This window comes from Papio anubis, chromosome 3, assembly GCF_008728515.1.
Source record: "Papio anubis isolate 15944 chromosome 3, Panubis1.0, whole genome shotgun sequence".
NCBI lineage: Eukaryota > Metazoa > Chordata > Mammalia > Primates > Cercopithecidae > Papio > Papio anubis.
The window spans coordinates 181,533,320-181,559,849 of NC_044978.1; the positions used below are offsets into that span (position 1 = coordinate 181,533,320).

A 26,530-nucleotide genomic window follows, 5' to 3' on the forward strand; every position below is an offset into this window, starting at 1 on the left:
CCGGGGGGATGGCCTCGCCTCTTCTAACTCAACCCAGCCCCCACGGCCCGGCCTCCCCAGCAGCCACACTTGGCTCCCTTTCTGTAATCAGACCCTTTTTAGCCCCAGGGCCTTGGCACAGGCCCAGGGCTCTTTCTAGACTTCCTCTGCCGTCAAATTGCAGTTTACATGGTCCCTCCCCAGAAAGGCCCTCAGACCACCCTGCTAAACAAGGCCGGGTTAGGGTCCCCACGTGACGGCGAGCGCCACAGTCTCTGCTATCTGGTCCTGGCCCTCAGGCCCCAGGAGTCAAGCGTGCCTCTCCTCAAAGCCCCTTTGACCTGACCCCGGGGCACTTCTCCTCAGGCCCCTCTGTCTCCTGCACGACCTCCTGGGGATGTGCTCGGAGAATGAGTCTGTGTCCCCAGCACCCAGCACGAGGCCGACGCTCGGGTCCTCAGAAACGCTTTATTGGGCAGCAGGGGGCCAGGGCCAGCATGGTGAATGTCTGGGGCCAGTGCCTCCAGCGAGGTCACCCCCTGCCCTCCTGGCTCCTGAGGGTGTTGGTGGCTGCGGTGGCCCCTCTGAGGCTCACAGACTCCACGGGGGCTGCCCCACCCCGACATGTCCACGGGAGAGTTGGCCAGGCCAGGGCAGCTCAGACGAAGGTGGCGTGGTGTGCGCTGGCCTTGGGCTTCGCGGGCTCACCTGGGACGGGGCTCAGGCCAGGGAGGTCTGACGTAGGAGACCCACCACCGGTCTGCGCCCTCCCAGGGCCAGCCCGTGCCCCCGCGATGCCACCATCCTGCCCGGGCGCCAGGCCAGTTACAAGATCCACGTCGATGATTCTGTTGACTGGGAGGCCTCGGCTGCCGTGGGTCCCGCTTCCTGTCACAGGGAGAAGAGAAGCTGTCACTTGCCTGACCCGGCCCTGGGCTCCCGGAACCCACCCCCCACCCCAAAGGCCCCTGTACAGACACTGGGCATGGGAGGGGTTCCTGAAATACCCCAAACACATCCCAGAGGCAGCTGGCCTCCCACTGTGGGCCTCCAGGCTGGGGCAGGTGCGCCCAGGGGAGGTGCAGTGTTCCCAGAGTCCTCCGCAGAACACCTGCCACCAAGTGGGGGAGCCGACCCACTCAGAAACCCCACCACCCTGCTTCCCCACTGCAGCTCAGGAACAGAGCTGGGCCCCCGGCGGAGCCCCCACCCCGACTGCCCACCAATTCCTCCTGGGGGCTGTCCTCAGGGCCCACCCCCAGGCCCAGGGCCCATCCTCAGGGCCCACCCCCAGGGGGTCGAGCACTAGGGTGGGAGCAGTTCCAGACAGGCTGGACCCTCTTGGCCTGGTGGAACGGGCCCTGAGTCCTGCATCTGCTGCCCCATCCCACCCTACCAGGCTAGCCAGCTGCTCGCCCACCTGGCTCGCTGCCTCAGCACCGTCTTCACCGCACACACCCTGCTCTGGGCCTGCCTGTCATGTCCCCTCCCCCTTCATCCCTGGCCCCCCTGCTGAGGCCCCTCTTCCGGGCTGGTCAGTGCCTCTGGCCCCACTTCTGGCTCCAATGCCCACTCCAGTCCCAGGAGATCCCGGCTGCCTGAACCGGCCTTGGAAGCTTCTAGACCCAATGTGGGCAGGCCATCTCCTTGCCAGCACCCCTGGGAGGCCTCCCTTCCCAGGGCGTCACTGACGTGCCACATCCGGTGACCTCCACGTGGACCCCTGGAGGACAGAGTCACATCTAAGCCAGGGTGGAGTCCTCAGGGGCCAACGCAGAGTGGGGCCAAGGAAAGTGAACGGTGCGCAGAGCAGGTTGGTTCACGCGCCGCCCGGAGCTCCATGGCAGGACCCCAGGGCCTGGGCAGGGGCAGTGAAGGCCCCATGCTGGGAGAGCCCAGAAGCCCTTCCCCACTCAGTGACTCCACCTCCCCATCTGCACAGTGGGGGTGACATTACCGACCCAGAGGAGCGGGCTTTGGGGACAGGTTCCTGCGTGCCCAGCGTGCCTCCTGGGCAGGGGTCCAGGAGCTTCCTTCCCCAGTGAGCCTGGGGCTGAGGCCCTGGGACAGTCACGTGTATGCCAGAGTGGAGGCCTTGAGGCGCCTATGGGGTGGCAGGGGCACCAGGCCTGGGCCCACAGCAGACCGGCTGCAGGCATAGCCAGCCCTCGGCCGATGAGAACCAGGGACAGGGGGTCCCTGCTACCAACTGCTGCCCTCCCCAGGTGAACCGAAGGCCTGGGAAGGTGAAGACCCTCCTCGATCTACAGTTCTGAGGTCCCTGAGAAGGCCGCAGGGTCCTTGCTGCCCCAGCGGCTCTGTGGCCACCAAGGTCCTCAACCCCAGTGTGCCCCACCTCACCCTCAGTCCAAGCTTCCAGAAGCAGCCTCCATGAGGCATCTGTGAACAAGTCCGGGCTGCAGGCAGAAGGTTTGGCTCCCCTCTTGAGCGTGCCCAGACTGTCCTCTGGAACAGGCCCCAGCGGTGGCCCCAGAGGCCCTCATCCTGGCCTTGACGCAGCAGCACCAGGGTGCCCAGCCAGTGTGTGGGAGCTGCATCGGGCCTGTATGTCTTACTCAGCCAGGCCCGGTGGAGATGCCGTCTGGAGGCGTAGGGGTCCATGTGGAGCAGCTGAGACTAGAAACTTCTCCCAGTCAGGCCTCTGCTCATTCAACAAGTATCCTGCTAGGTTCTGCCAGGGCTAGAAGCTAGCCCTGCCCCCAGGGGACAAGGGAACAGCTCTGCCCATCTCCTTCTTGTCTCCAGGTCCCCATGGCTCCAAATGCCAGGCTGCAGGGCTGGGAGGTAACAGGTGTGGGGAGAGGCAGGGGTTTGCCCCCCTTCGCCGGTCAATCCCATGGGCATTTGGGCATTTGCCTGGAGTGTTCATCGGGCTCCGAAGGGGCCTGTGACCCCACACGTGTCCAGAAGCCCGGCTCTTCCCCGCCAGTCCCACATGGACAGATAGGAGGACAGGCCCCTGTGGGCCCCAGGCAGATAGCGTGCTCAGGATGGGAGAAACACTTGTTTCTGGAGATAGGACAGCTCTGTACGGACCAAGGACGTCCACATCACAAGGAGGGGGCCACAGCCAGGCCCTTCCTGCCTACGGGACCCAGCCTTGCCCTCCTGTGCAGGGCAGCCAGCCCCAGGCCTGTGACTCAGCCACCTGGCCCAGCCCTGAGCAGTGCACAGCCTCACCATCTGCTTGCCAGGGCCTGCCCAGGGAGCACCTTCTTGCCCAGCGTTTCCCTGGCAGGGATGGCGACACAGAGGACCCAGCAGAGCCTGCGCCGCCTCCAGAGGGGCCTGGCCTCTTGGTCTCACTCCTGGTGCCACATCTCCAAACATCCAGACCTGAGACCACACTGAGACCTCGTTTCCTGCTGCTTGGGCCACCTGTGAACCTCTCCCCTCCCTGTTGCCCCACGGCTCCCTGCCCTCAGCTGGCTGGTCCTGCCGGTTCTGACTGTGCCGTCCAGCCTTCCCGGGAGGGGGTCCTGCTGGAGACCCCACAAGACGCAGCAGGAAGGCCCCTCTTTCCGCATGGGCGGGCCCCTCACCGGCTGCCGGTCGCCCCCAGGCCTCCCAGACGCTTGTCCATGAATGTCTCTGGCCCGCCACTGCCAGCCGCTCTGGCCTAGGCCTGGGGCCATAGAGGTCAGGCCCCTGCCCCACCCTGGTCCTCAAGGCTGAGTCAGGAACCCCAGCAGGCACAGCGGGAGCAGGGGCGTGGCCTGAGCCCTCCCAGGCTCTCCTTTGAGACCCAGGCCTGGCACCTATCCCACTGCCCTTCCTGCCCCCAGAGGGACCCCGTCCCCCAGGCACTTTGCTCAGCCTCTGCCTCCATGCTCCAAATCATCTGTGCTGCCAAGCACAGTCACCTCCTGTTAAGCCTCCCCAGCGCCCCTTGGAAGCTTGCAGGGCACAAGGATGCCCAGGCATGGCTGAGCCGGCTCACACTGAAAACATGGCAGGAAGTGGGGAGCGAGGGGGAGCCAGAGGCGGGGACCCCACAATCCACTCTGGTTCCTAAGGCCCCTTCCCTTCCCAGCCTTCCCAGCACAGCGCCCCCCACGGGCTCCTGCTGAGGCCTGTGCACTCCTGCTGATGGGCTCCCATGGGAAAGAGAGTATCCTCAGAACCCCAGTTCCAGAGTGTGACCCCCCAAGGTCCCCCTGTCCATGTGGGTCCCCAGCCAGGATCATGACTGTGTCTGTGATGGGCTGGGGCTGGGATAGAGCTCCTCAAATATTTGCTGGGCACTGGCGAGAGAGTGGACAGCGCCCAGCAGGGTGCATAGTGTGGTGCGTGGGGAATAGGGGAGTAGGGATGACTCAGGGCACAGGAGTGCATGTGGCAGACCCCAGGGAGGGGCTGCAGGCTGGAGCTCCAGCAGTACCGGCTGAGATGGGCACAGGTGGCCAGTCCTGGAGGGAACATGAGGGTGAGCTAGGTCATGGTCACTTGCAGGCCTGAGACTTCCACTCTGCAAGACCTGGCTGGAACTTCAGGTGGGGCAGACACTTCAGGGAAGGAGAGGGAGCAACCTAGGGTGGCTTGTGGTGGGATCCAGGAGGACCACGTGTCACAACCGGGCTAGGGGCTGTGGAGGAGGGCCCAGGCCAGCTGGTCAGTTCAGGAAGCCCCTGGGGAGCCACGGAGCTGGGCAGGAGCCAGGAGGTGCTCTGGGGAGAGGGGGCTCTGGAGAGGCACCTAGCAGATGCCCTCAGCAGCTTTGCAGGCCTGAGACCAGTGGCAGGCTCCTGGGGCTGTGTCCCCAAGAAAGCCAGAGCTCTCAATCCACATCAGAGGGAGGGGATCTAAGCTGCATCTGTTCCTGCGGAGGGCTGGGCACAGGAGCTGCTGAGGAGGCCTCTCTCACAGGAGTGGCTCTGGACAGAGCAGGAGCCAGGCGGGGCTGCATCCTCACCCGGGCCTCAGCAGCTATAACACAGTGGCCGTGCCACGGGGCGTACTTTCACCCCCAGGGTGAGGGGTGTGACCTCACTTCCAGGCTGCAGAAGCCCCAGCAGGCAAGCATCACACACCTGGTGCGTAGCTGAGCTCCAGGCGCCCCGAGAGCAGCCACTGGGCCCAAATGTGTCCCCTGGGGACACTGACGCCTCCAGGTTAAGTAACCCCTGCCTCCACCCAGTAAGCTGCCCCAGGGGACTCCAGTCCCAGGACAGTTATGTGGGGACCCCTTCCGAGGCGGTGCCTAGCAGCTCTCTGCCGGCAGGTGGAGTCCGTCCTCTTGGGACGTCTGCACCAGGAGCTCAGCCTGGCCATGGGGCTGCGCACTCAGCCTTACCAAAGGGGCTGGGAGGAGCCACTGGCCAGGACCCCTGATTGTGGCCTTGCAGCCAGCTGGGCAGCAGTGAGACCACCCAGCTCCCGGGCTTGTTGTTGGAAACCAAGCAGATCTGGTTAAGAAGACCATTGGGAATTATTACCAACACGACCGTAAGAACCCGTTTTAAGACTGCGCGTATGGAAGGAGCACTGTGCATTGGAAACTCGGGTGTGGGTGCACGTGACCTTTTGAATGCCTCTCTCCTTTGTGAAAGCACAAAGCACAGACGTCTGCTTTGGTGCAGTGATGGAAGATGACTAAAGGCGGGACGCAGCAGTGCTGGAGGGACACCTGCTCCCTCCCCACGAGAATGGAAGGTGAGCATTTTGGAGGGTTCCTGTGTCAAGACCCAGATATGCACAAAACGTGCCATGCAGACACATGGCAGGTGCACACCCTGACACATGCCACACGAACACACACCAGGCGTGCACGCATGTGGGCATATCTGCCTGACACACTGACATGGTTTGGCTCCGTGTCCCCACCCAAATCTCACCGTGAATTGTGATAATCCCCAGGCGTCAAGGGTGGGACCAGGTAGAGGGAAATTGGATCCTGGGGGCGGCTCCCCCCATGCTATTCTCATGATAGTGAGTCTCAGGAGAGCTGATGGTTTTATGAGCGTCTGGCATTTCCCCTGCTGGCTCTCATTCTCTCTCCTGCTGCCCTGTGAAGAGGTGCCTTCAGCCACGACTGTAAGTTTCCTGAGGCCTCCCCAGCCATGCGGAACTGTGAGTCAATTAAACCTCTTTTCTTCATAAATTACCCAGTCTCGGGTATTTCTTCATAGCAGCAGGAGAACGGACTCATACACAAAGCACTGTGTGGACACACACACCCGTCAGCGTGCCCTGGAGCCTCACGAGGGGCCTGGCACTTCTCCCACTTGCAGCCTCCGTTGTGTGTGTCAGATCGCTAACGCTCAGGGCCATTAGACTGGGTGGTCTGGCAGCAAGTGGCCAACGGGAAAGGAGACCCACCCGCATGCCACTGGGGACCAGACACGCATGGGGGTACTGGCCAGCCTGCAGGGCCTGATGGGTCTCGGTGCGTGGTGCTGGGGCTAGACAGACGGGGTGGAGTGCCGCGTGGCATGTGGCGCTGGGGCTAGAAGGATGGGGCAGTGCAGTGTGTGATACTGAGGCTAGAAGGGCGGAGTGGAGCACCACGTGGTGCTGAGGCTAGAACAGGGTGGCATGGCACGTGGCGCTGGGGCTAGGATGGGGTGGTGTGGCACGTGGCACTGGGACTAGGACAGGGTGGCACAGTGCGTGGCACTGAAGCTGGAAGGGCGGGGTGGCACAGCACAGATCTGTGGAGACTCCCCCTGCCTCAGGGCTATTGCTGGCAGCCCCCACACGTAGCTGGCATGCTGCCCACTGTGGCAACGGGAAGGGCGGGAGCCTGTGGGCTTGGCTGCACCTCCTGTTGTGTTTCTCACCCCGGACGCTGGGTCCAGGGCGGCTGCCACATTGTGAGGAAGCATCCCACAGCAACTGTCAGCGTCGGAGAGCTTGGCCCGTGACGACCCCCAAGCTCCTAAACCCTGACAATCGACGGCTCAGCACTCAGTCCAGGCTCGCCCCGGCCCACAGACGTGAAAGAGGTTCCATCAGGCCACCATGGTGTTCACAGCCTGTTTCCTTTGCCGCCATGGGCGGGCGAACTCTCCAATACAGAGAATCCCATTAGAGCAGGGGTTCCAGAAAGCAAGCTGCACAGAGCAGTTTCCATCCCAAGGCCCCCAGCAGGCCAGAGCCAGCACCGCCAGAAAGACTGGGCAGGTCCTCAGCAGTTGTCCTGTGTCGCCAGGGACAGGCATGTGGAGGAAACAGACCTAGGACCTATGGCCAAGGTCACTCCCATCTCCTTCTCCCACTGGGTCTCCTCCTAGGACAGCCCAAGAGCCAAGGGTCCAGGGTACCCACCTGCCCAGGGGCTGAGGAGCCAGCAGGGCAGGGAACCAGTTCTGGCCAGTGGCAGTCAGGGGCAGCCACCAGAGTGCAGGGGGACCTGCTCCTCCCAAGGCCGGTACCACCCACCCTCCTGCCACAAACGTGTCAGGGACGTCTAGGCTGGGCCCTGCACTGTAAACCATCAGCTGGGGTGCTCGGCTGGGCCTACACTGTAAACCACCTCCATGCTAATGGCCCTTGGCAGGCAGAAGAACTAACCCCCAACATGGGTCTGTCTGGCCCTCCCAGGCAGCCCGACACATGCCACACCTGTGCACAGAGCCAGCCACAGTCCCAGGGCTGTGTGGCCAGGGTGTGGGTGCAGGACTGCAGCCCGAGGGCCAGCGGGCCAGCTCATCTCAGCACCCGCCCACAGGGCCACCAGCCCTTCTGCCATCCCACCGCATGGCTGTGCTGTTGGGAGCACACCAGGCGCTCAAGAGTTTTGTTCAGTGGATGGTTTACTTTTTAAAGCCAGTAGATTAAGGTAAATCCACCTAATCTCCTAAAAATGTGTAATATTTCCCCTAGATTAAGATACTTTTATTATTTTCTGAAGTGAAAACAAAGTTTCAAATGAGAAAGAAAAGTTGTAAGCCAGTCCAGTGATGATGTCCAGAATTTATTACTCCTGGAAGAACAGACTCAAAACGCAGGTGAGAGCCACACGGGTGTCCACCGAGACAGGTGGAGGGGACTCAGGCCAGGGGCGGAGGCTGCAGAGTGGCACTGGTGGGAATGCTGGGCACCTCAGGCTTTCTCATCCAGGCATGTCCTGGCTGGGAAAGGGGCCAGGGAGCCCCTCCCACACCACATGTGGCCTCCAAAGGCCAAGATATGTACAGATCTACAGACGTGCACACCCTGGTCCCCCGGCGAGGTCCAGGCTACAGGTCTGACAAAACCAAACCCTGTGGCGCGCCTCTCACTGCCATCAGCATCCCGGACCTGGGGCAGGACGGAGAGGCTCTCCCTTCGCCCCCAGCAGCAAACCACAGCAGAGGTGTCCACGCACCCCTGAGCATGCTCCATGACACACGCCCTGAGCAGCTCCTCTCTCCAGGGGATTGCCACGCAGGCCACAGAGGCCACGGCCCTCGGACCCCTGGAAATACCTTTCCCTGCTGGCTGCTGGGAGCCTCGCCTCAGTTTCTGGTATTTGTGGCTCATGGAAATATCCCTGCTGCCTGCCAGGCCATCCTGTTCACTTCACACCCACTGAAACCCCTGCTTCCTTGGAGCAATGCCTGTGACACGCGCAGTCAGGGAGCTGATGTCACCTCCGCTCCGGAGCACCCACACCACCTGCTATGGGGGTGCTGGTGCGTCCGAGCTGCACTCTCAAGGCTCTCCCGAGGACGGGCCTGTGTCTCGGAGCCCTCTCCTGCTATGAACACAGAGGGCTTCACTTCCTCACTCAAGACAAATGCTATTGTTTTCCAGTCTTGAGACACAAACACTAAAAATGGTAGCTGTCCAGATTTGGAAAGGAATGCCTCCATTTTCAGAAACCCCCAGGCCTCGCCCAGGGTGTTCCCAGACCTGGCTGCGGGCACCGCCACGCATCGTTCCTGCAAGAGCCTCTCAGGACACCAGGATGCCTGCCTGGCGCGCCTCGGGGGGACCGTCCTGACAGACACCGGCCTGGGGCCACACGAGCTCCTCCTTTCCAAGAGGGCCAAGGAAGACCCCAATCAGCAGGTGAGGAGGGGCCACAGAGACCACCAGCAAACAGTGGTAGCCGGGGGCCCGCTGTCCTTCTGACTGGAAGCTGAGCAGACCACGCTGATAGGGCCAAGGTAGAGGGATCAGAACCTGGAGGTACCTGGTCTGGAAGGTCCTGGCACGTCCTGGGGGCCGGAGGGTGGCGGCAGCAAGGTGCTGTTGGGGCTGCTGATGTCCCCCTCCCCCATCAGGGTCAGCTCAGCCACGTGCTCATCCTCCACCGTCTGGATGCCCCCGGCCTCCACTTCCCGAGACTGCCTCTTCCAGATCTGCGTGGTGCCCTCCTGCGCGAGGGAGACGGGAGACTGGGGAGTGCAGAAGGGCCCGCTGGGAGACTTCTGCCCGGGGGGGGTCGTCCCGGGAGGCCCAGGGGGGCTGGGGACTGAGCCCGGGCTGGTGGACGGGCTGTCGCTGCTCTCCTGGGCTGGCTCCCACTGCTCGCTGGGCTGGGAGGCACTCTCCCGGCCGTTGCCTGTGGCGCTTCTCTTGCTAAAGCCCTTGGCCATGGCAGCTGCAGTGGGGAGGGTGAGTTCTGTGGAACCAGGAGGTAAACGGAGGAACTCTGGCAACACCAGGTCTTCCTTCCTTAGCAGCCCACGTTGGTCATCTGCTCTGTTGCTCTGAGCTTTGGAAATAAGCTCAAAAAACTCTATTGGAAGAAAACCCAGAGTGACCATGTTTTAGAGAGTTTCACATTAATGCCCGTCACAGCAGAACATTCTAGAAAGCTCTCATCCTGGGCTGTCCTAATGCCCTATTGGCTGTGGGTCAACAAGAGCCCTTTTCCGTCCACACTATCTTCCCACAGACAGCGGAAGGGAGACCCCTGGGGCTTCTAGCACACACTGTCTTCAGGAGTCTGAAAACGCTGTGTACTCCCTGAAAACCACGCTGTGTGAGTTGAACAAACGAGACAGACTTGAACAAACGAGACACTCGACTCAACACGGTTATGCGCTGATGCCGTCTGAGTGGGATACTGTGGGACTCTATGGCCTGGGCTTTCAATTTAACACCTGGGGCCCTCTGAGGACTGGCCCCCTTCTCCGGTTGGTCAGCATCTGAGGCACCCCGAGTCCCAGCTGCAGCTGCAGTCCTCAAAGTCGGGAGCAGGATGAACCCAAGGAAGGGGACGAGAGGAAGGCTCTGAGACGGGTGGTCTGGGAAGAGGCACCCTCAAATCCACGCCTGCCTCTCGGGGTCACTGCCTCTGCACAGAGGGTGGTCCTCCCAAGCCCAGGGTAGAGGGCGCAACATGCTTCCCGCTGAAGCTCCACAGCCCCAAGGCGCCAGGACAGGTGCCCCACAACCCACCCACTGCGGAGGCCTGCAGGCGCCTCCAGCTTCTTCACTGGCTCCTCCAGAACTCTCCTTTTCTTACCTGGGCTGGGTTTTCTAGTATAGCAGTCCCCAAGGCCACCATTCGAGGTAGATGGCATCTAAACTGGGCTTTCTCTAGCACTGGAATTACACTCTGAGTTCTTAACAACTACAAGGAATCTAAAATCTCTGATTTCACTGGTTCTCAGAAACATACAAGCTTCAGAGAGGGCGTGTGATTTGTGTGTGGCGGCCGACAAAGGCTGAAGGTGTGTTTTAGTTTCACTGTGAGGTCGGACTCCATAGCCAGCTGTGACAAAGCTGTGACAAGCCAAGCGGACTGGCAAGTACGCCCTGGATGAAAATTCAGGTCACAGTGGCCGCTGTTGGTTTTGATTCTGTTTTCAATGCTTCTCTTTGTTATAAACGTCTGCAGAAAAAGCAGCTTCAAGAAAGGACTCATCTCTCCATCTCAGTCTTCCAGCGTGCCTGTCGCCTCTCCCGGAGGCCAGGGGTGTGCAGGCTGACCTTCCTCACTGATCCCCGTGGCCAACAGAGCTCAGCAAGCCCACGGCCCTTCCAGGCCAGGGTGCTCCGCCTCCCCTAACCTGGGCGCCCGGCTCCACCTGGGGTGGACTCTCTAATGCTAACTGTGCCTCCAGCCACGCTGGGGACCCGGGCACAAGCCAGTGGTGGGGCAATAGGGAGGAGCCAGGGTGAGAGGGAGGCGGAGCCTGCAGGGGCCTCTGGCATCTCAGGGCAGACAGTGCTGCTCACATCGGCTGCCCCTGACGCCCTAGGAGGCCTGGCACTGAGTCTCAAAACTGGGGTTTCGGTGAAGTGATCCCAACAGCCCACAGACTGCCCCAAGGAGAAACATGTCTTCCAGGCCACAGGGACGGACTGCAGTCACCCAGATGCTGACAGCTCAGAGCAGATCTACGGACTATACTGGAAACTAACTGTGCATTTACTAAAAACGTGGAAGTTTTAAAAAGTTCACATACCCTCTGCTTCGTCCAAATTAATTTTCTGATATTTTTTTTTCCCAATCTTTGCAATAGATTCTTCTCTCTTTGAAAGCCGGGGATCCCTAGCATTTTTTCCATTTTCTCCTTTTATTTTAATAGAATTAGACTTGCCTAGTGTTCTTTCCTCTCCCTGCATTAGAAGGAAAGTCAAAGTTCTACTTTCATTTCAATACACGACAATTTATCATTCATTAGTTAGAGATTAGAAGGCTCATGAAATAGATTGCATTGATACAGAATTTACATGCATTGCAGAAAAACCATTGCAATGATAAAGATTACAAACAAGAATAGCATTTAAGGCACAACCACTCCCACCTCAGAAGAAAGCCAGTCCTTGACAGGTAAGAGGGAGCTGGGCGTTGGCAGGGACCAGAGAGCCCCACCAAGGAGCGGGGGGAGACGCACGTGATAAGCAGGCGGTGAGGAAAGTGCCAGGGCACTACGCAGAGCAGGCAGGGCCACAGCGAGAGGGGCGGGGCCCAGGGCGGGCGAGGGCGGGGAATTACCGTAGCCGAGTGGTTTCTGGAGCTGGAATTTACAGCTATGTTCTGTTTGACTGGCACACCTTTCTGTTTATCTGTGGATGCTAAACATAAGAAAGCTTTATGATTTCAGGGACTCGCAAATCCATCTGAATGTTTCGTAGACAACCTGCTGCTACTGTCTCCGAGAGCAAAGCTGTAGAGAAGCCACAAGGCATCTGCTGCCCTTATTCACCATGCACAGCCCGGAGGGGAGGCCCCACAGGACAGGAGAGACGACCCGTCCTCCACGCGCACAGTGGGGCTCTGTACATCTAACTAGGGACTTGCTAGGACTTGCTGGAGGAGTGATGTTGAAATTGAAAAGCTCATTTCATATACTATTTGGCATAAATATTCTTTAGAAAGTCAGAGTCTTATATTTATGACATATTTTCTTTTACTTTCTTTTCTTTTTTTGAGACAGTCTCACTCTGTCACCCAGGCTGGAGTGCAGTGGCGTGATCTCGGCTCACTGCAACCTCTGCCTCCCGGGTTCAAGCAATTCTCCTGCCTCAGCCTCCCATGTAGCTGGGATTACAGGCATGCACCACCACGCCCAGAAAATTTTTGTATTTTTAGTAGAGACGAGGTTTCACCATGCTGGCCAGGCTGGTTTCGAACTCCTGACCTCAGGTGATCTGCCTGACTCAGCCTCCCAAAGTGCTGGGATTTCAGGCTTGAGCCACTGCACCAGTCTGTGACATATTTTTTTTTTTTTTTGAGACGGAGTCTCGCTCTGTCGCCCAGGCTGGAGTGCAGTGGCCGGATCTCAGCTCACTGCAAGCTCCGCCTCCCGGGTTCACGCCATTCTCCGGCCTCAGCCTCCCGAGTAGCTGGGACTGCAGGCGCCCGCCGCCTCGCCTGGCTAGTTTTTTGTATTTCTTAGTAGAGACAGGGTTTCACCGTGTTAGCCAGGATGGTCTCGATCTCCTGACCTCGTGATCCACCCGTCTCGGCCTCCCAAAGTGCTGGGATTACAGGCTTGAGCCACCGCGCCCGGCCGACATATTTTCAAATACAGCCTTTGCCCCATATCAGGGCCACAGGCTGGCCTCTGCCGGCACTAACGGTCTCAAGCCCCTTTCTCTGAACCAGATGTGACTGGAGGAGTCACGCTCCTGCCCCACATACAACCCTACAAAAGTGCTGAGCGCCAAGCTCCACCACAGGCCTTGCCTGTACATAAACAGGCTCCGAGGGTCAGCTGGGGCAAAGCTGCTGGCCGCCCTGCTGGGTTACACATGCTGTGCCTGCCCCACCTGCCTGGGTGTCAGGGTCTGGGGCGAGGCTTTCCCTAGAGCAAAGTGTGGGCTAGGGGAAGGGTCTCTGCTCTGTGAGGAGCTGGGGAGAGAAGCAAGGGTTGGAGCTCCAGGGCTAATAACCTCAGCGCTTGCTTCTGACTGGGACCCATGGCCCAGGTCTCCCTGGGTGGGGACAAGGGAGCCACAGGTGCCCTGCGTGACATTATCAGGGCCAACAACCTGAAAAGCAGAGGGGCAGCCCAATGTCACCTGAAGTGGTTCCTCACAAAGTGAGCTCTCTACCTAGAATGTCTGCAGGTGAGTTTCAAGAAAGCTCTTCCCAAGAGACACACCTCCCTATGGCACCTGCACCTGCAGGCGCTAAGGCCACGCCTCTGCCTGTCCCTGGGGACAGCTACAAACAGGACCCACCCTCCCGCCCGAGGACCTCCCACGACGGCTCCTGCCCAGGCCCAAGGAGGGCTAGCTCATGCTGTCAGGGATGAGGTGTGGGGCTGGAGACAGCCCATCCTCCTAGTTGCTGCTGGGCTGGACCTCCCAGCTTCCCCAGGGCAGGACTGCCAAGGAAATGCATGGAAAGAGCTGTCCACCCGACTGCACACAAAGCAACTGCATTCAAACGACTGAGCCTGGGCAGTAGCTCCACTTTGCTGGGCAGTAGTCGATGAACTGACTGCACTGATAATCTGACCCACTACTTTAATTTAATCCCAAGTTTCCTCTTTGTTATTCGACGGTTGTCTTCCGAAAATCGACGACTTCTTCTTTCTCCGACCACCTCTCTACGACCTTCTCCCTTCGCGCGAACCACATCTCGTACCTGGTTCCTGTCGACCTTTTCTCTCGCGAGGCGAACTTTGAGATCCTTTCTCAAAATGGCCTGTCAATTCTCCTCCGAGTAACCTTTATGATTCTAATTCTGTTTATCTTCGAGGGTGACCTCATTATCCTTCTCCCCAAATTTCCTCGAGGATTTTTCTTTTTGAGATCTTGATTTATTCGCGATCTTTTATTCCGAGCCGGGACATATCTTTTCGAGGATTTTCGATATTGGTTCTATGATTTTTTGAGGACCCTGATCCTTTCTCTGACCTGTTTTATGATTTTCTTTTGAGAGGACTTTGTCTTTCTTTAATTGTTTTGTTATTTTTCCTTTAAAGGTCCCTGATATCTTTTAATGAGCCTTTATATTTTGAGATCTCTTTTTCTTTGATGGTCTGTTTCATTCTTCCTCCCTTTCGTCTTGATCCTCTTTTTGACTGTTTCATCTCTGGCGAGACCCCGGAGAGCCTTTGATTTCCGGGAGCTTTTCTTTCAGGCACTTCGCATCCTCCTGGTTTGTTCATTCCACTTTTCTAGCATCCTGACTTTTCGACTATTGTTTCATGACTTTCTTTCGAGGGCGAACGAGACTTTGATTTGTTTTATGACTTTTTCTTCCTTTCTGATGGTGACCCTGAGGATCTCTTTCGAATAGTTCATCATCTTTCTCCAGGCACCCTGAATTTCGACTAGTTTCGAGCGATTCTTTCGAGGTGAGACCCCGAGATCTTTCTCGACTTAGTCTTTCCGAGCCGATTGTTCCTTGAGAGATCCCCGGACAGTCCTTCACGCCACCTGACTTCCACTTACTCCCTGTGGATCTGTTTTACCTCTAGGTAAGCCCCATCCGTTTCCCCCTCTGCTGGCCCCCATCTGCCCCTCCTGCACCAGCCCCCGCTTCGCTCCCTCCTCCTCCCCAGACCCTGGCTCCTCATAGCACCCTCCCTGCATTACCCACCCTCTCCTCAAACTGCCAGTCTACTCACCCTTTCTCTGTGTAACCTTTCTCTCCTGCCGAAACTCCCCATGTCCATTCCAGACCTGGAGAGGCTCCAAGGTCCAGCCCTCCACCTGCAGATGGGCACTGCACCCCACCGACTGCACCCCTGAACATGTGTGATCCCACCAGACTGCGCGACTGTCCTAGGGTTGATGGAATCATGCAGGAGATGGCCCTAAGGTGAGGCTTGCCTGACTGAGGTACACGTGCTGGGGCTGAGCCGGGCTCCTGACATGGGTAAGGAGTGCCCTGAGGAACTGCGTGGGCAGTGCCTCCCACACTGGCCCCTCCAAGGCCCAGGGGCAGGGTGACGTGTCAACACTGGAAGCACCTTCACCCACATATCTAATGCTGTAAAATGCACGTAAAATACTTGGAAATAGGAAGTGAAGCCCGTATAAGTCTCCACATTGCTCACAACCTCGATGGTGGCCTCCCTAACAAACCACTCACTGACCCTCGGACGCTGCTACGAGGGGAACACTGACCCTGGAAACTGCTACGAGGGGAACACTGAGAGCAGATGTTCTCCTTTGTAAACAAGGAAGCAAAGACAGACAACTTTCGGACCAGGTCTGAGGCTGAAATGAAGTGCCACTATCTGAGGTTGAAATGAAGTGCCACTAGCCACGGGGCTGGAGTTCTTGTCTGCGCCAGAGTTCTCCTCTGGCAGAGAATCTGACTCTTCACCTGCCATAATCACTGTTAAGAAAAGACACCTGAACGTGTTTGGCATTCACACTCTGTCAGTCAGGGAACGACAGCCGCCCAATGCCAGGCGGGAGAGGCTCTAAGCTCCTGAAGGGGCCAGTCTGCTGGGCAGGCGCGGTGGGCCTTGCAGGGGGAAGCAGAGGAGCTGCCCCAGGTCCCGCCTTCTCCACCACATTCGTGGGCACAGGGGGGCCACAGAATTCACTGGAGAGTCAGCAGAAAGCATCTGAGGAAAAGCCACATCCCAAACAACCCATTCCACACAAATCCTCCACAGCCCACACAGCCCAAACCCTGCCTGGCCTGGAGCCCTCGGCAGCCAAGGGCTGCAGCTCACAGAGAACCAGCCTGACCGCAGCCAGCCCTTCCACCCTGGCGCCCCAAACCATGCCACGAGCACGCTGCCACGACCAACCCCACTTTACAGTCAGGGAAACTGCAACACACAGGGGCTAAGTAATTGCTTCGCATCTCCACAGAGTCGGCCAAAGGGGCACACCTGGGAGCCAGGCCAGGTCTGCCTCTGAGCAGCAGGTTTCTGGACTCCTGGCTGGAGCCTGCAGTGCGGGAAAGAGGTCTCTGGTTACCCTCAGAGGTGGTGTCTGTAAATAATTTAATAGGTTCTTCTTGTTCACTTCAAAGTCCTCGAATAATTTTGAGTGTAGTTTCAGGGAAAATTAAAATCCTGAAAATACTTGAAATCATTGCTCCAATAAAGTTGACAAGGAAAGAAGACTAGGCAGACACTGTGCCCCTAAACCCCCAAGCTCTGGAGCACACTCAGCGGGGCCCAGCTCTCCCTGTCTCACATGGCCTGCCCAGTGCCTGCTGTCACCACCCCAGGCAGTGTTTTCTTTCTTCATCCCATTCACACCATAATGGTGCAGTCTGGAAGTGCCAGCTGAGTTCTTCCATCTCCAAAGTGCAGGTGAGAATCAGGACATTTCCACGTGACCATGCCCTGGGGGCATCAGCACCATGCCCCGGCTTGGCCCAGCAGGTGCCGTGGGGGCAGGGCTATCCGCACTCTCTCATCTGATCACATTTGCCAACAGCGGGGGATATTCCGGGGGTTGGTTGGTTGGTTTCTCATTTTGGCCTCCCTGGAGCAAAACCACATCTCAAATATCAATTCTTTTTGGAATGACCAAGGTACAAATAAACCATGATGGCTCCCACTGAACAGAATGAGAACTGGGGATGGCAGAGGCTGTTTCCTTTCCTCCAAGGGGGACAACAAAATAGGGGGAAGACACCACTTCTTGGTGTGCCCTCTTCAGTGAACACCACAGAGGCTGCCAAAGGGAACAGATAGTTCCCGTGGTGATGACGCCCGGGCCCCATGCAACACTCACCAGCCTCACCAGCAGGCCACTGAGGTCCAGGCCATACTTGGCCACGACGGGCCGCAGCACTTCCGTGACAGGCTTGGTGGGCTTGGCCTTGAGTCCCACTGACCGGTTAATCGGAACAAGATCCAGCCTGGTGGGGGATGAAAAAATTCACTACAAACTCATGTCAGCTCTCATTAGATCAGTCTCAAGAGCAGAACTACAGCACAGCCCCAGGCCGCCCTCAAGGCCTCGGTGTGCCCCGCACCAGTTCAGCCCCAGCTGATCAGAAAGTGCCTTCCTCCACGTGGGAAAAGTCAGGCCAAGCAAGGGCTGTGGCCTCCTCCTCCTCCCGGGACAGCAGCGTCCGGCAGAACAGCCTGGCTACCTGTGGGGCATCTGCCCTATGGACAGCACTCCTGCCCCTCCCTCTCGGCATCTTAGGGGGCTGTGCTCACCAGGCCAGGGCAGTCCCTGTTCACAGGGCAGGAAGGAGAGGGCCCCTCTCACCCCCGGGCTTGCAGGGGGGCTGCCTCATGTGGGCCTCCATCCCCCGCCACCCCCACCGACACCCCATCGTAGCCCAGTATGGAGCATCCACAGGCTACCCGCTAAGTGCAGAGACCAGCAGGTGGTGGGCACACGGGGTTGGCTCTGGGAGCCTCAGGTGAATGACAGCGATCTTCCTCTTACCGAAACAAGGTGCGCTTTTCTAGGCGCAGGTCCCTTGACTCCAAGATGCTACTGTCTTGGTGCAGCACCAGAGGCTGAGGAACAGAGAGACCAGAATCAGCATGGGCACAGAGGCACCCCCGACAGGCAGAACAATGTGCCCCAGGTGCACAGCTGTGCAGAGCAAAAGAGCAGCTTCAGAAATAGCCATCCAAAGAAAGCGATCACTCTTTCCACACCAACCTAGCACCCGCATGCAAAGTGCTCCCAGCAAATAGTTCAGATAATCTGGCCTCCACTCCAGGCACTGTTGAAATGAGGAGCGCAAGAGGGGGCAGCCTGAGGACTCTCACAAAGCTAGGGGCCAGGGAGCAGGGAGGCCATGGCCTGAGGGCAGCGTGAGGGTCAGGCGGGCCCAGTACCTTGTCCCCGCCCACCAGGAAGAGGTCCGCGGCCGCCCCGTTGATGCCATGCCGCTCACAAAGTCCAGACAGGATGTCTTTGATGGAGAAGCCCGCCTTGACAGCCACCACGCAGGATGTCCCATCCGGGAGGTGAATGCAGCAGTGCTTGGTGGCCTTGTCCTTCTCAGGTGCCAAAGTCCTGCAGGCCTCTGACTGGGGAGTGGGGAGACAAGCAGTCAAGCGGGCACCAGCATCACAGGGTAGCGGGGCATCTCCCAGAGCAGCCCAGCTGGCCCAGGCCTCACGTGCTGGGGAGGCTGGTGCCCTGCCACTGTCCTACCTGCAGCTCCCCAGGTGCACACATCTCAGGCTCAGTCCACACTGCCTGAGGCGTTGGGTTTTGTGAATTAACACGGGAGAGCAGTCATCATTCTCTCAGCTCTGGGCCTCACTGGCCATCGTGCTCAGGACAGCATGGGCCCTGACGCGGCTCTGCTCAGAAGGCACATCTGGGCTTCTCCACCCAGAAGCAAGGCCGTCCTGAGGCGCCCACTGAAGCTGCCCTGTGAGGACCACTCCCTCCTGGGGCTCTGGGTTCCAGCACGCTATCCTCTCTATACACAGCTCCCCGAGCACATCGTTCCATTGTAAACCTCGCCTGGACTGTTACTTCATCATCACTGCCTTCTGGTAGTCTGAAGTCGCTTTTCCCTGAGCATTATTTCAGGAAACTAGTTTGTACAGTGGCAGGCTGGCTGCACAAATGGCCCAACCATCCCCTTCCCTGTCTCCGTGCCCCTTGTAATATGGCTTTGTGGCTCCTCTCATGAAGAGGTGGCGTCAGCCCCAGCCCAGACCTCAGTGGGCAGAAAGAGCGTCTCCAAGCCTGGGCCTCCAGAGGCCGTCCTCCTCTGCTCACTGTTGGGGTCCCTGAGACGGCTGTGGGATGGGGTGAACTGGCCTGCCGGGTGAGGCAAACGAAGGGTCCTGTCAGTGCTCCTGCTCCAGCCAAGGGCCAGCAAGGGCCAGTCATGCAACTGAGGGCCTCTGGGACCAGCCAGCTGGCTCATGTGCCAGGTAACCAGAAACACACAGGCAAGGCTGGCCAGAATGGGCAGAACCACCAAGCTGACCCAGAGACCCAGCACAACAGTAATTGTTTCCAGCCTCTGCGTTTAGGGGTGGGGAGGTATTAGGCAGCAGGAGCTAACTGACACCTGGTAAATCCTTACAGCTTTCAATGTTATTTGGAACAACTGAAGAAGAAATTATATTCTACATTCATTCCTGCCTGAAAATTTCAAATGACTAGGATGCTGGCAACCAGTGAGGTTTTCCAAAATTCCTATCAAACAATATCTAATGAGCTCACGAGTCCTGCCTGCGCCCGCTCATCTCCCTCATCTGCTGGAAACTGGGGCCAGGAAGAGCACCAGCCAAGCAGTGAGCAGGCGTGAGAGGGTGCGGGAGACAGGCGGCCCGCAGGCAGAGGGGCAAACCCTGCAGTGCGGCAGTGGGTGTGATGCTCACGCGGTGAGACACGGAGCACCTGCTCTCGACGCCTTCTGTTGATTCTTAGTGGGAGTTCACAAAAACTAAATTACAACAAAAAGACTTAAGAAATAAATCCAAAGATACTTTGAGTTCCCTCCCTCGTATAACTAATAGTTTTTCGTGCCCTCTCAGGAGCCCTAGGCTGGGGGACCATGAGGCTGGGGCCTGATGGGGCCCTGGGCCACCCTGCACTTAGCCACTGTGCCTGGGCCGGCACCCGAGCCTCGTCCCCCAGCTTTGCAAAGTGAATGCTGGGTTTTGTAAACGCAGGTTTCCGTGAGGCAGAGGTGTCATCAGTCAGCTGGTGGGGACAGCCCTGAGCCTGAGGCCTGTGGGATAAGGGGAGACAGTGACTCACCAGGTCCAGGCTCCCCGCAGAGGACACAGAGCCCTGGGACTCTCGGCGACACAGGCCTCCATTGGCATGCAGGGGGTCTTGACAGGGGAAACACAGTGACTCATGTCAATCAAAACCCTATTTATTTGGTCACATCTCCCAACCCTCTCCCCCTTTAGGCTGAGCAGACAGACACACAGCACGTAGGGCAGACGCCAGGAAGCCCTCCCCGCAAGGCACCGCCTCGCCTCGCTTGGGGGAGACAAGTCACATGTGTCTTCCTAACCCTGGAAGCCAGTCAGGGACCAGTACGGCTCTACCCACCACGAAGCGGAGACGCCACTCTCTGCCCTGTCCACCGCCACATCCTGGCTCCAAAACATGCTTGGCTCACGGCAGGTGCCCAATAAGTCACATCAGTACGTGCAGTTCCACAGCACGGACCCAGGTGTACGTCCCGGCCAGGGCCTTTCCTCCATTCCATCTGGAGCTTTCATCCCCAAATGTAGTTTCTGGGCCTAACTGGAAACCCCTCGCTGTGGCAACAGCCTGCGCTCTCCACCGGATGCGGCCTCCAGACCCACTTTTTTCTCTGACGTCCTGACATGAACCATAATGAAGTGTCAATTGTCACTAACCTCAACGAACTATATTCTTAGGCTAATCTACAAATCATGAAGATTCTGACACAGAAAGGACTTTTCAAACAGCACCTGCTCCCAAACCATGCTGCTGTGCATGGGCTCTGGGACCTGAGGGGAGAGGGGAAGGCAGCTCCCAGACCCACTGGCCTCCAGACTGCAGCCACCTTCCACAGGAACAGATGCCCAGGCCACATCCTGGGCCAAGATCAGAATGTGTTAGTTCTGGGAGTGCCTGCAGTTCGGGTTTTATTTTTTGGTTTGCTTTGTGTTTTTCAGAGACAGAGCGCTGCTATGTCCCCCAGGCTGGGGTGCAGTGGCACCATCATAGCTCACGGCAGCCTCCAACTCCAGGACCCAAGCAATTTTCTTCCCACCTCAGTCCCCCCAACAGCTAGGACTACAGGTGTGCTACCACTACACACTTGGCTAATGTTTATTTTTATTTGTAGAGATGAGTGTCTTGCTATGTTGCCCAGGCTGGTGTTGAACTCCTAGGCTCAAATGATCCTCACACCTTGCCCCTGGCCAAAGCACTGGGATTTAAAGGCATGAGCCACCGTGCCCCACTGCTATCAAGGTTTGGTTTTATTTATTTGTTTTATGAGACAGTCTTGCTCTGTCACCCAAACTGGAGTGTAGTTCTCGGCTCACTGCAACCTCCGCCTCCCAGGTTCAAGTGATTCTCATGCCTCAGCCTCCTGAGTAACTGGGACTAAAAGTGCCCACCACCACACCCAGCTAATTTTTCTTTTCTTTTTTTGAGATGGAGCCTCGCTCTGTTGCCCAGGCTGGAGTGCAATGGCACAATGTCAGTTCACTGCAACCTCCACCTCCTGGGTTCAAGTAATTCTCTTGCCTCAGCCTCCTGAGTAGCTGGGATTACAGGCATGCACCATCGCATCTGGCTAGTTTTTGTATTTTTAGTAGAGTCGGGGTTTCACCATGTTGGCCAGGCTGGTCTCGAACTTCTGACCTCAGTTGATCTGCCCACCTCAGCCTCCCAAAGTGCTGGGATTACAGGCATGAGCCACCGTGCCTGGCCCCCTTTTTTTTTTTTTTTTTTTTTTGTATTTTTAGTAGAGCCTTACCATGTTGCCCAGGCTGGTCACTAACTCCTGAGCTCAGGCAATCCGCCCGCCTCAGCCTCCTCCCAAAGTGCTGGGATCACAGGCGTGAGCTCCCATGCCCAGCTCTATCAAGGTTTTAAAGGCCCTTTGCAGATCTGCCAGGTGTGGGGGTGGGCACGAGTGGATGGACTGTCTGAAGCAAACACTCCCATCTCCCAGGTACGCAGAAGGCCTGGCCCCACCTAATGCCATAGTGTCCATCTCCCAGGTACGCGGGAGGCCTGGCCCCACCTAATTCCATAGTGTCCATCTCCCAGGTACGCAGGAGGCCTGGCCCCACCCAATGCCATAGTGTCCATCTCCCAGGTGGCCTCCTACAAAGGTGAGCTCTACAACTCTCAGCTGCCTTTGCTTGGAGAAGAGCACCTCACAGCATGGCCAGGACTTCAGGGCTGCCCACATCAAGCCCTCACCAGCACCTCCTTCCGTGCCCCGGGAACAACGCTCCCCTCTGCAGGCGGGGAGCAGCCACGCACAAATGCTTGGCACTGCAGGGCACGCACAGGAGCCGCAGCGGCAGAGCACAGAGCACCCTGCTCACCTGCCTCCAACAGGGCCATGCCGGCTGGTACGAGCGCAATCACCTCACTGCCTGATTTAAACTAGGAGACAACAGGCTTAGTGCCAGTCCTCTGTCAGGCAGGACACTCATTCCTGAAAATTAATACCTTTCCCAAAAATCTCTAGAGAAGAAAATCTTCCCAGCTATCCCCTTTGTGCTTTTCAGCACCTGGTACAGAACAGCCTCATCTTCGCCAGCATTCAGCATGGGCATCTCCAGGCCCTCTGCCCTGCTGCCTGCCAACACCACCCAGCTGGTATTTGGAGCTCAGCCAGGAGCCACCAAGGACCCTGCAGCCCCACCCCCTGGCGCCCTGGGAGCCGTCTCTCTGCCTAACTTTTGTTACAGGAAGTCTCAGACGTGCACAAGAGAAAAAAGGGACAGAGCATCCAGAATGGGCAGCCCCCGATATCCAATACCAATCTTAGCTTGGAAAATGCTCACAACTTCAACTACGCTACCACATTCTAAAACCACACACATGGAAAATGCTCACAACTTCAACTATGCTACCACATTCTAAAACCCAAACACATAGAAAAGGCACATGGACACTGACACCTACCTAGGAAAAAGCCCTGGCAGAGAACCAAGCTGCCACTGGGGGAGACGCCCAATAGCACATTTGTGTGTTCCTATTTTTACTTGATTGTATTTTCCAAATTTTCTACCAAAAGCACCTATTACTTTTGTAGTGAAAAGCAGGAGAGGACACAGATGTTCAGCCGCCACTGTGTGGGGGAGTCCTGAGGTAGGCATGGGCTGGAACAGACTGAGCCCTTTTCTCTGGAAGATTCTGGAGCAGCCCTGCTGCCCTCTGGCTGGCTGACAGGTCGTGTCCCCCAGACACAGTGGCATTCCTTATTCATTCAGAGAAGCTTCCTTGACCCACCCACAGGGCCTCTCACTGCACACATGGCCCAAGGTCACCACCAACCCCCAGAGCAGTGCCAGAACAGGGACACGGCTGCCTGGCCTGGACACCACAGCCCAAGAGCCATCCCACAAACCGTCTGCATGGTCCCCGTGCTCCCTCTTCTTCTGGGACCTCCCGGTGCTCCTGGTCCGTGACCACGAGAAAAACGCGCCTTTCCGCTTCTTCTCACTATCCTCATCCCCCATTTCTTCGTTCAGGGATCGGCCGGATTTTGATTTTCCACTTAACTGTCATCAAATGGAAACCTTGGTTAAAACCATGTAAAGTTATTTTACTCTGACATTAAGTGCAAAGGAGGCAATACTGAGCTGTAAATACAAGCACTCTATGGGATGGTATCACTTCTATAGGTCATAGTGTGGCCCTGACAGGACTCCAGAAACAGCAGCTGGAACTTCCTGGCATGGAGCATCAAGCCGACAGGGCCTCTTTTCACTTCCCACAGAACAGCTCTCAGCTGATGACATACAACCCACAGGGGCGTGAGGTCAGCCTCAGGGAGGTCACCTTTTTTGGCGTGGACACACTGGACTGGTCTGAACCGAGGCTGTGCTTGGAAGCTGGGCTGCTGGGGACCTGCTGGGAGTCCGGGAGTGCGCGGCCCTCCACTTCCGCCAAGATGCATTCCTGGTACAGTGGGGACTTCAGAAAGCGAGTGTAGCTATCAAACTTCATGAGATTGAAGATCTGGGGAGGGGATGTAAGACAGGACAGTCACAGGAGGGACCTGGACATGCGGCCTCAGGCGCATGGCTGCTTGGCGACCTGTAGGCAACCACTGGCCGTCCTGAAAGGACATCATTTCAGTCCATTTTCCCCCGCCAGCCCCGAGAGTACTTAAGAGTTATTTCCAGTGTGCCCCTATATCTGAGTCTTCTTTCTCATAACAAACCAGCCTTTATCACTCTTAAAATTAGTGAATTCTGACAACTTACAGAAGCCATCAGTACGAGCAGACTCCAGATAACTTTCATTAAATAAGATTAAAACCAAAAGTGACTAGAATCTAACAGCAGACTGCTTTGAAAATGCCACCCTATGCTTCTGTGAATGTGACCCACATGCTGCAGTGACATGCAAAGGCATGTCTCGAATGGCATGGGGCCTAACGCACATCACCACAGCAATGTCCTACAATGCAAAACTTCAAACGCAGATGTGCCATCACCCATGCAGGTGTGACTCCACACAGATGCACATGCATTGAAACATGAGCCAGTGTGAACAGTCAGCACACTGCAGACAGGCACACAGTGGTTCGGGACTTATTTCACGGCCCTACTGAAAGCTCCACTTTCTGCCTGCGTTTCTCCACCTGTGTCTGTGATGCTCTCAATCCACCGGCCTGCCTGATAGCACATGTTCTTAGAAGGTGGACCCTATACCCCGAGCCCTAGCCTGGACTCCCCACAAGCTCCCATGGCCTGGGGTTACCTGGAGCTGCTGCTCTTTGAACATATCCGGGTGAGGTGCACGGAGGACATCGTCTGCTAGCTGGGCCTGGCTGTCGATGTTGACCGGGGTGGTGGCTTTGCTGCACAGAAACTTACTGAAAATCTCCCGGGCCCTGTAGGAAAGCTGACAGAAAAGGCACCTGAGCAGCCTGGCACGGCTTCCTCTCCCCACACTCCTGCTGCCTGCCAAGGCCTGACAGCCCCGGGCACTACAGATGTGTTCTCACGGGACCCAGTCATTACCTCTTAGTTGAATAAATAAATACAAGTGTGGCCAGAATGCAGCAGCACAGGTGGGCTCTTCTACGATTGTTTAAACGGATACTTAAAGTGTCCCAAAGACCCGGGCGATGCGAGCCCAGCAGCAGCTGCACACGGACAGTAGTGCCGTGTGTCCACACACACCTGGTCTTGGCAAGGTGGGAGCGCAGGAGAGCAGCGCCCTCTGAGCATCGTGAGCAGATGAAAGCAGCCCCGGAGCCTGGAAGCGAGGCCACAGGCCGACTGAGAACACAGCAGCCAGGCCAAGCCAAAGCATCCCTCCCAGGCCTCTCCCGCAACTCCCACGAGGCGCAGGAGGAGAAGCGGTGAAACCCATGGCCTGGGATGACTCCTGCCTCTGATTTGCTTTCAAATTCCCCTAAATACACATTCCCTCCTCAGAATTCCAGCACACTGAAAGACAACCCATCTGCTAGTGAAAGCTGGGGCTGAGGGCGTTTATACAAACCACGTTTAGGCAAAATTAAATATCATGTATATTTAAAAATTTATTCTGAAAAAGAAATGATTTTTTCAACCCATGTGAAAATATTTTAACATCCACTTTCCAACTGCTCTGAATGCTCCTGCACGGGAGCCAGCCTCCAAATGAGACCCACGCCCGTGCTCACACCGCAGCCACCCTCACACCACCGCAGCTGGCGGCCCTCTCCTGCAGCGCCCGCCCTCACACCGCAGCTCCGCCCTCACACAGCCACCCTCACACACCTGTGACCCTCTCCTGCCTTGAATTGCATCATGGCGTGGCGTGCGCCCATCGCGCCAGATCGTTGCATCATGCCAGATCGGTGCATCGCGCATGGGCGTTATTCCATCATGGCGATCGTTGTTATCTCACTTGTGATTAGCCCATCGCACTGGTAAATTCATCGCATGCGTGGTGCATCGCGCGGTCAGCGGCGAATTATCACGCGGTGCATCGCGCGTAGGTACATCTTGCGTTATCGCATATTAATATTAATGCCAGGCGTTATCGCATGACGGATATCGCATAACGGTATCCTTGCGGTGTTATTGCGTTAATTATCCGCAGGTGGATCATCATGCCATTGTGCGTGCATCACTGGACATGGACATTATCATGGTGTTTCATTATCCCCGCCTGCCTGCCGCCACGCCGCCCTCCACCGGTGCTTTCAGCCATCGCGGTCGTTATCACCTGGTCAGATCATCACCCACCCTGCCCACCCTCCCACCATTTCCTACGTCCGCCCCTCCACCATGCCCTCCCACTTGAATGTGAACACCTCCCCTTTTGTCATGTGCAGAACATGATTAAAAATATTCTGAGCCTGTAAGAATAAAATGTTTCTTCCACTGAATTCTTTCATAGAAATCCTAAGAAAGATACCACCATTTATTAACCCATTGACCTGGGTCCTCCTTTTTTTCTTACTTCCCTTCCTACAGAAACCACCATGGGGTCATGGGCTGCTCAGTGAGGCTGCTTGAGGGGCCTGGAGGAGCTCATTGCTGCAGCACTTTGAGAACAGCTGCGCTTCCAGCTCTTTCCCCAAAAGCAGAACATTTCTTTG

The 26,530-nt window shown here is 57.2% G+C and overlaps 1 protein-coding gene across 1 annotated transcript; it reads right to left on the reverse strand.

The window, feature by feature from the left end:
* Positions 1-428: 428 nt before the first annotated feature.
* RGS12 (regulator of G protein signaling 12) lies at positions 429-24,917 on the reverse strand. Its single transcript, XM_031664831.1, has 12 exons — positions 24,694-24,917; positions 23,767-23,946; positions 23,333-23,486; positions 20,011-20,087; positions 18,117-18,311; positions 17,716-17,789; positions 17,047-17,173; positions 16,147-16,248; positions 11,879-11,983; positions 11,346-11,499; positions 9,119-9,667; positions 429-867 (listed from the first exon to the last, which is right to left on the reverse strand). The coding sequence occupies exons 1-12, from the start codon at positions 24,715-24,717 to the stop codon at positions 638-640; spliced, it is 1,971 nt and encodes a 656-aa protein (XP_031520691.1). The 5' UTR covers positions 24,718-24,917; the 3' UTR covers positions 429-637.
* Between the last annotated feature and the right edge of the window lie 1,613 nt (positions 24,918-26,530).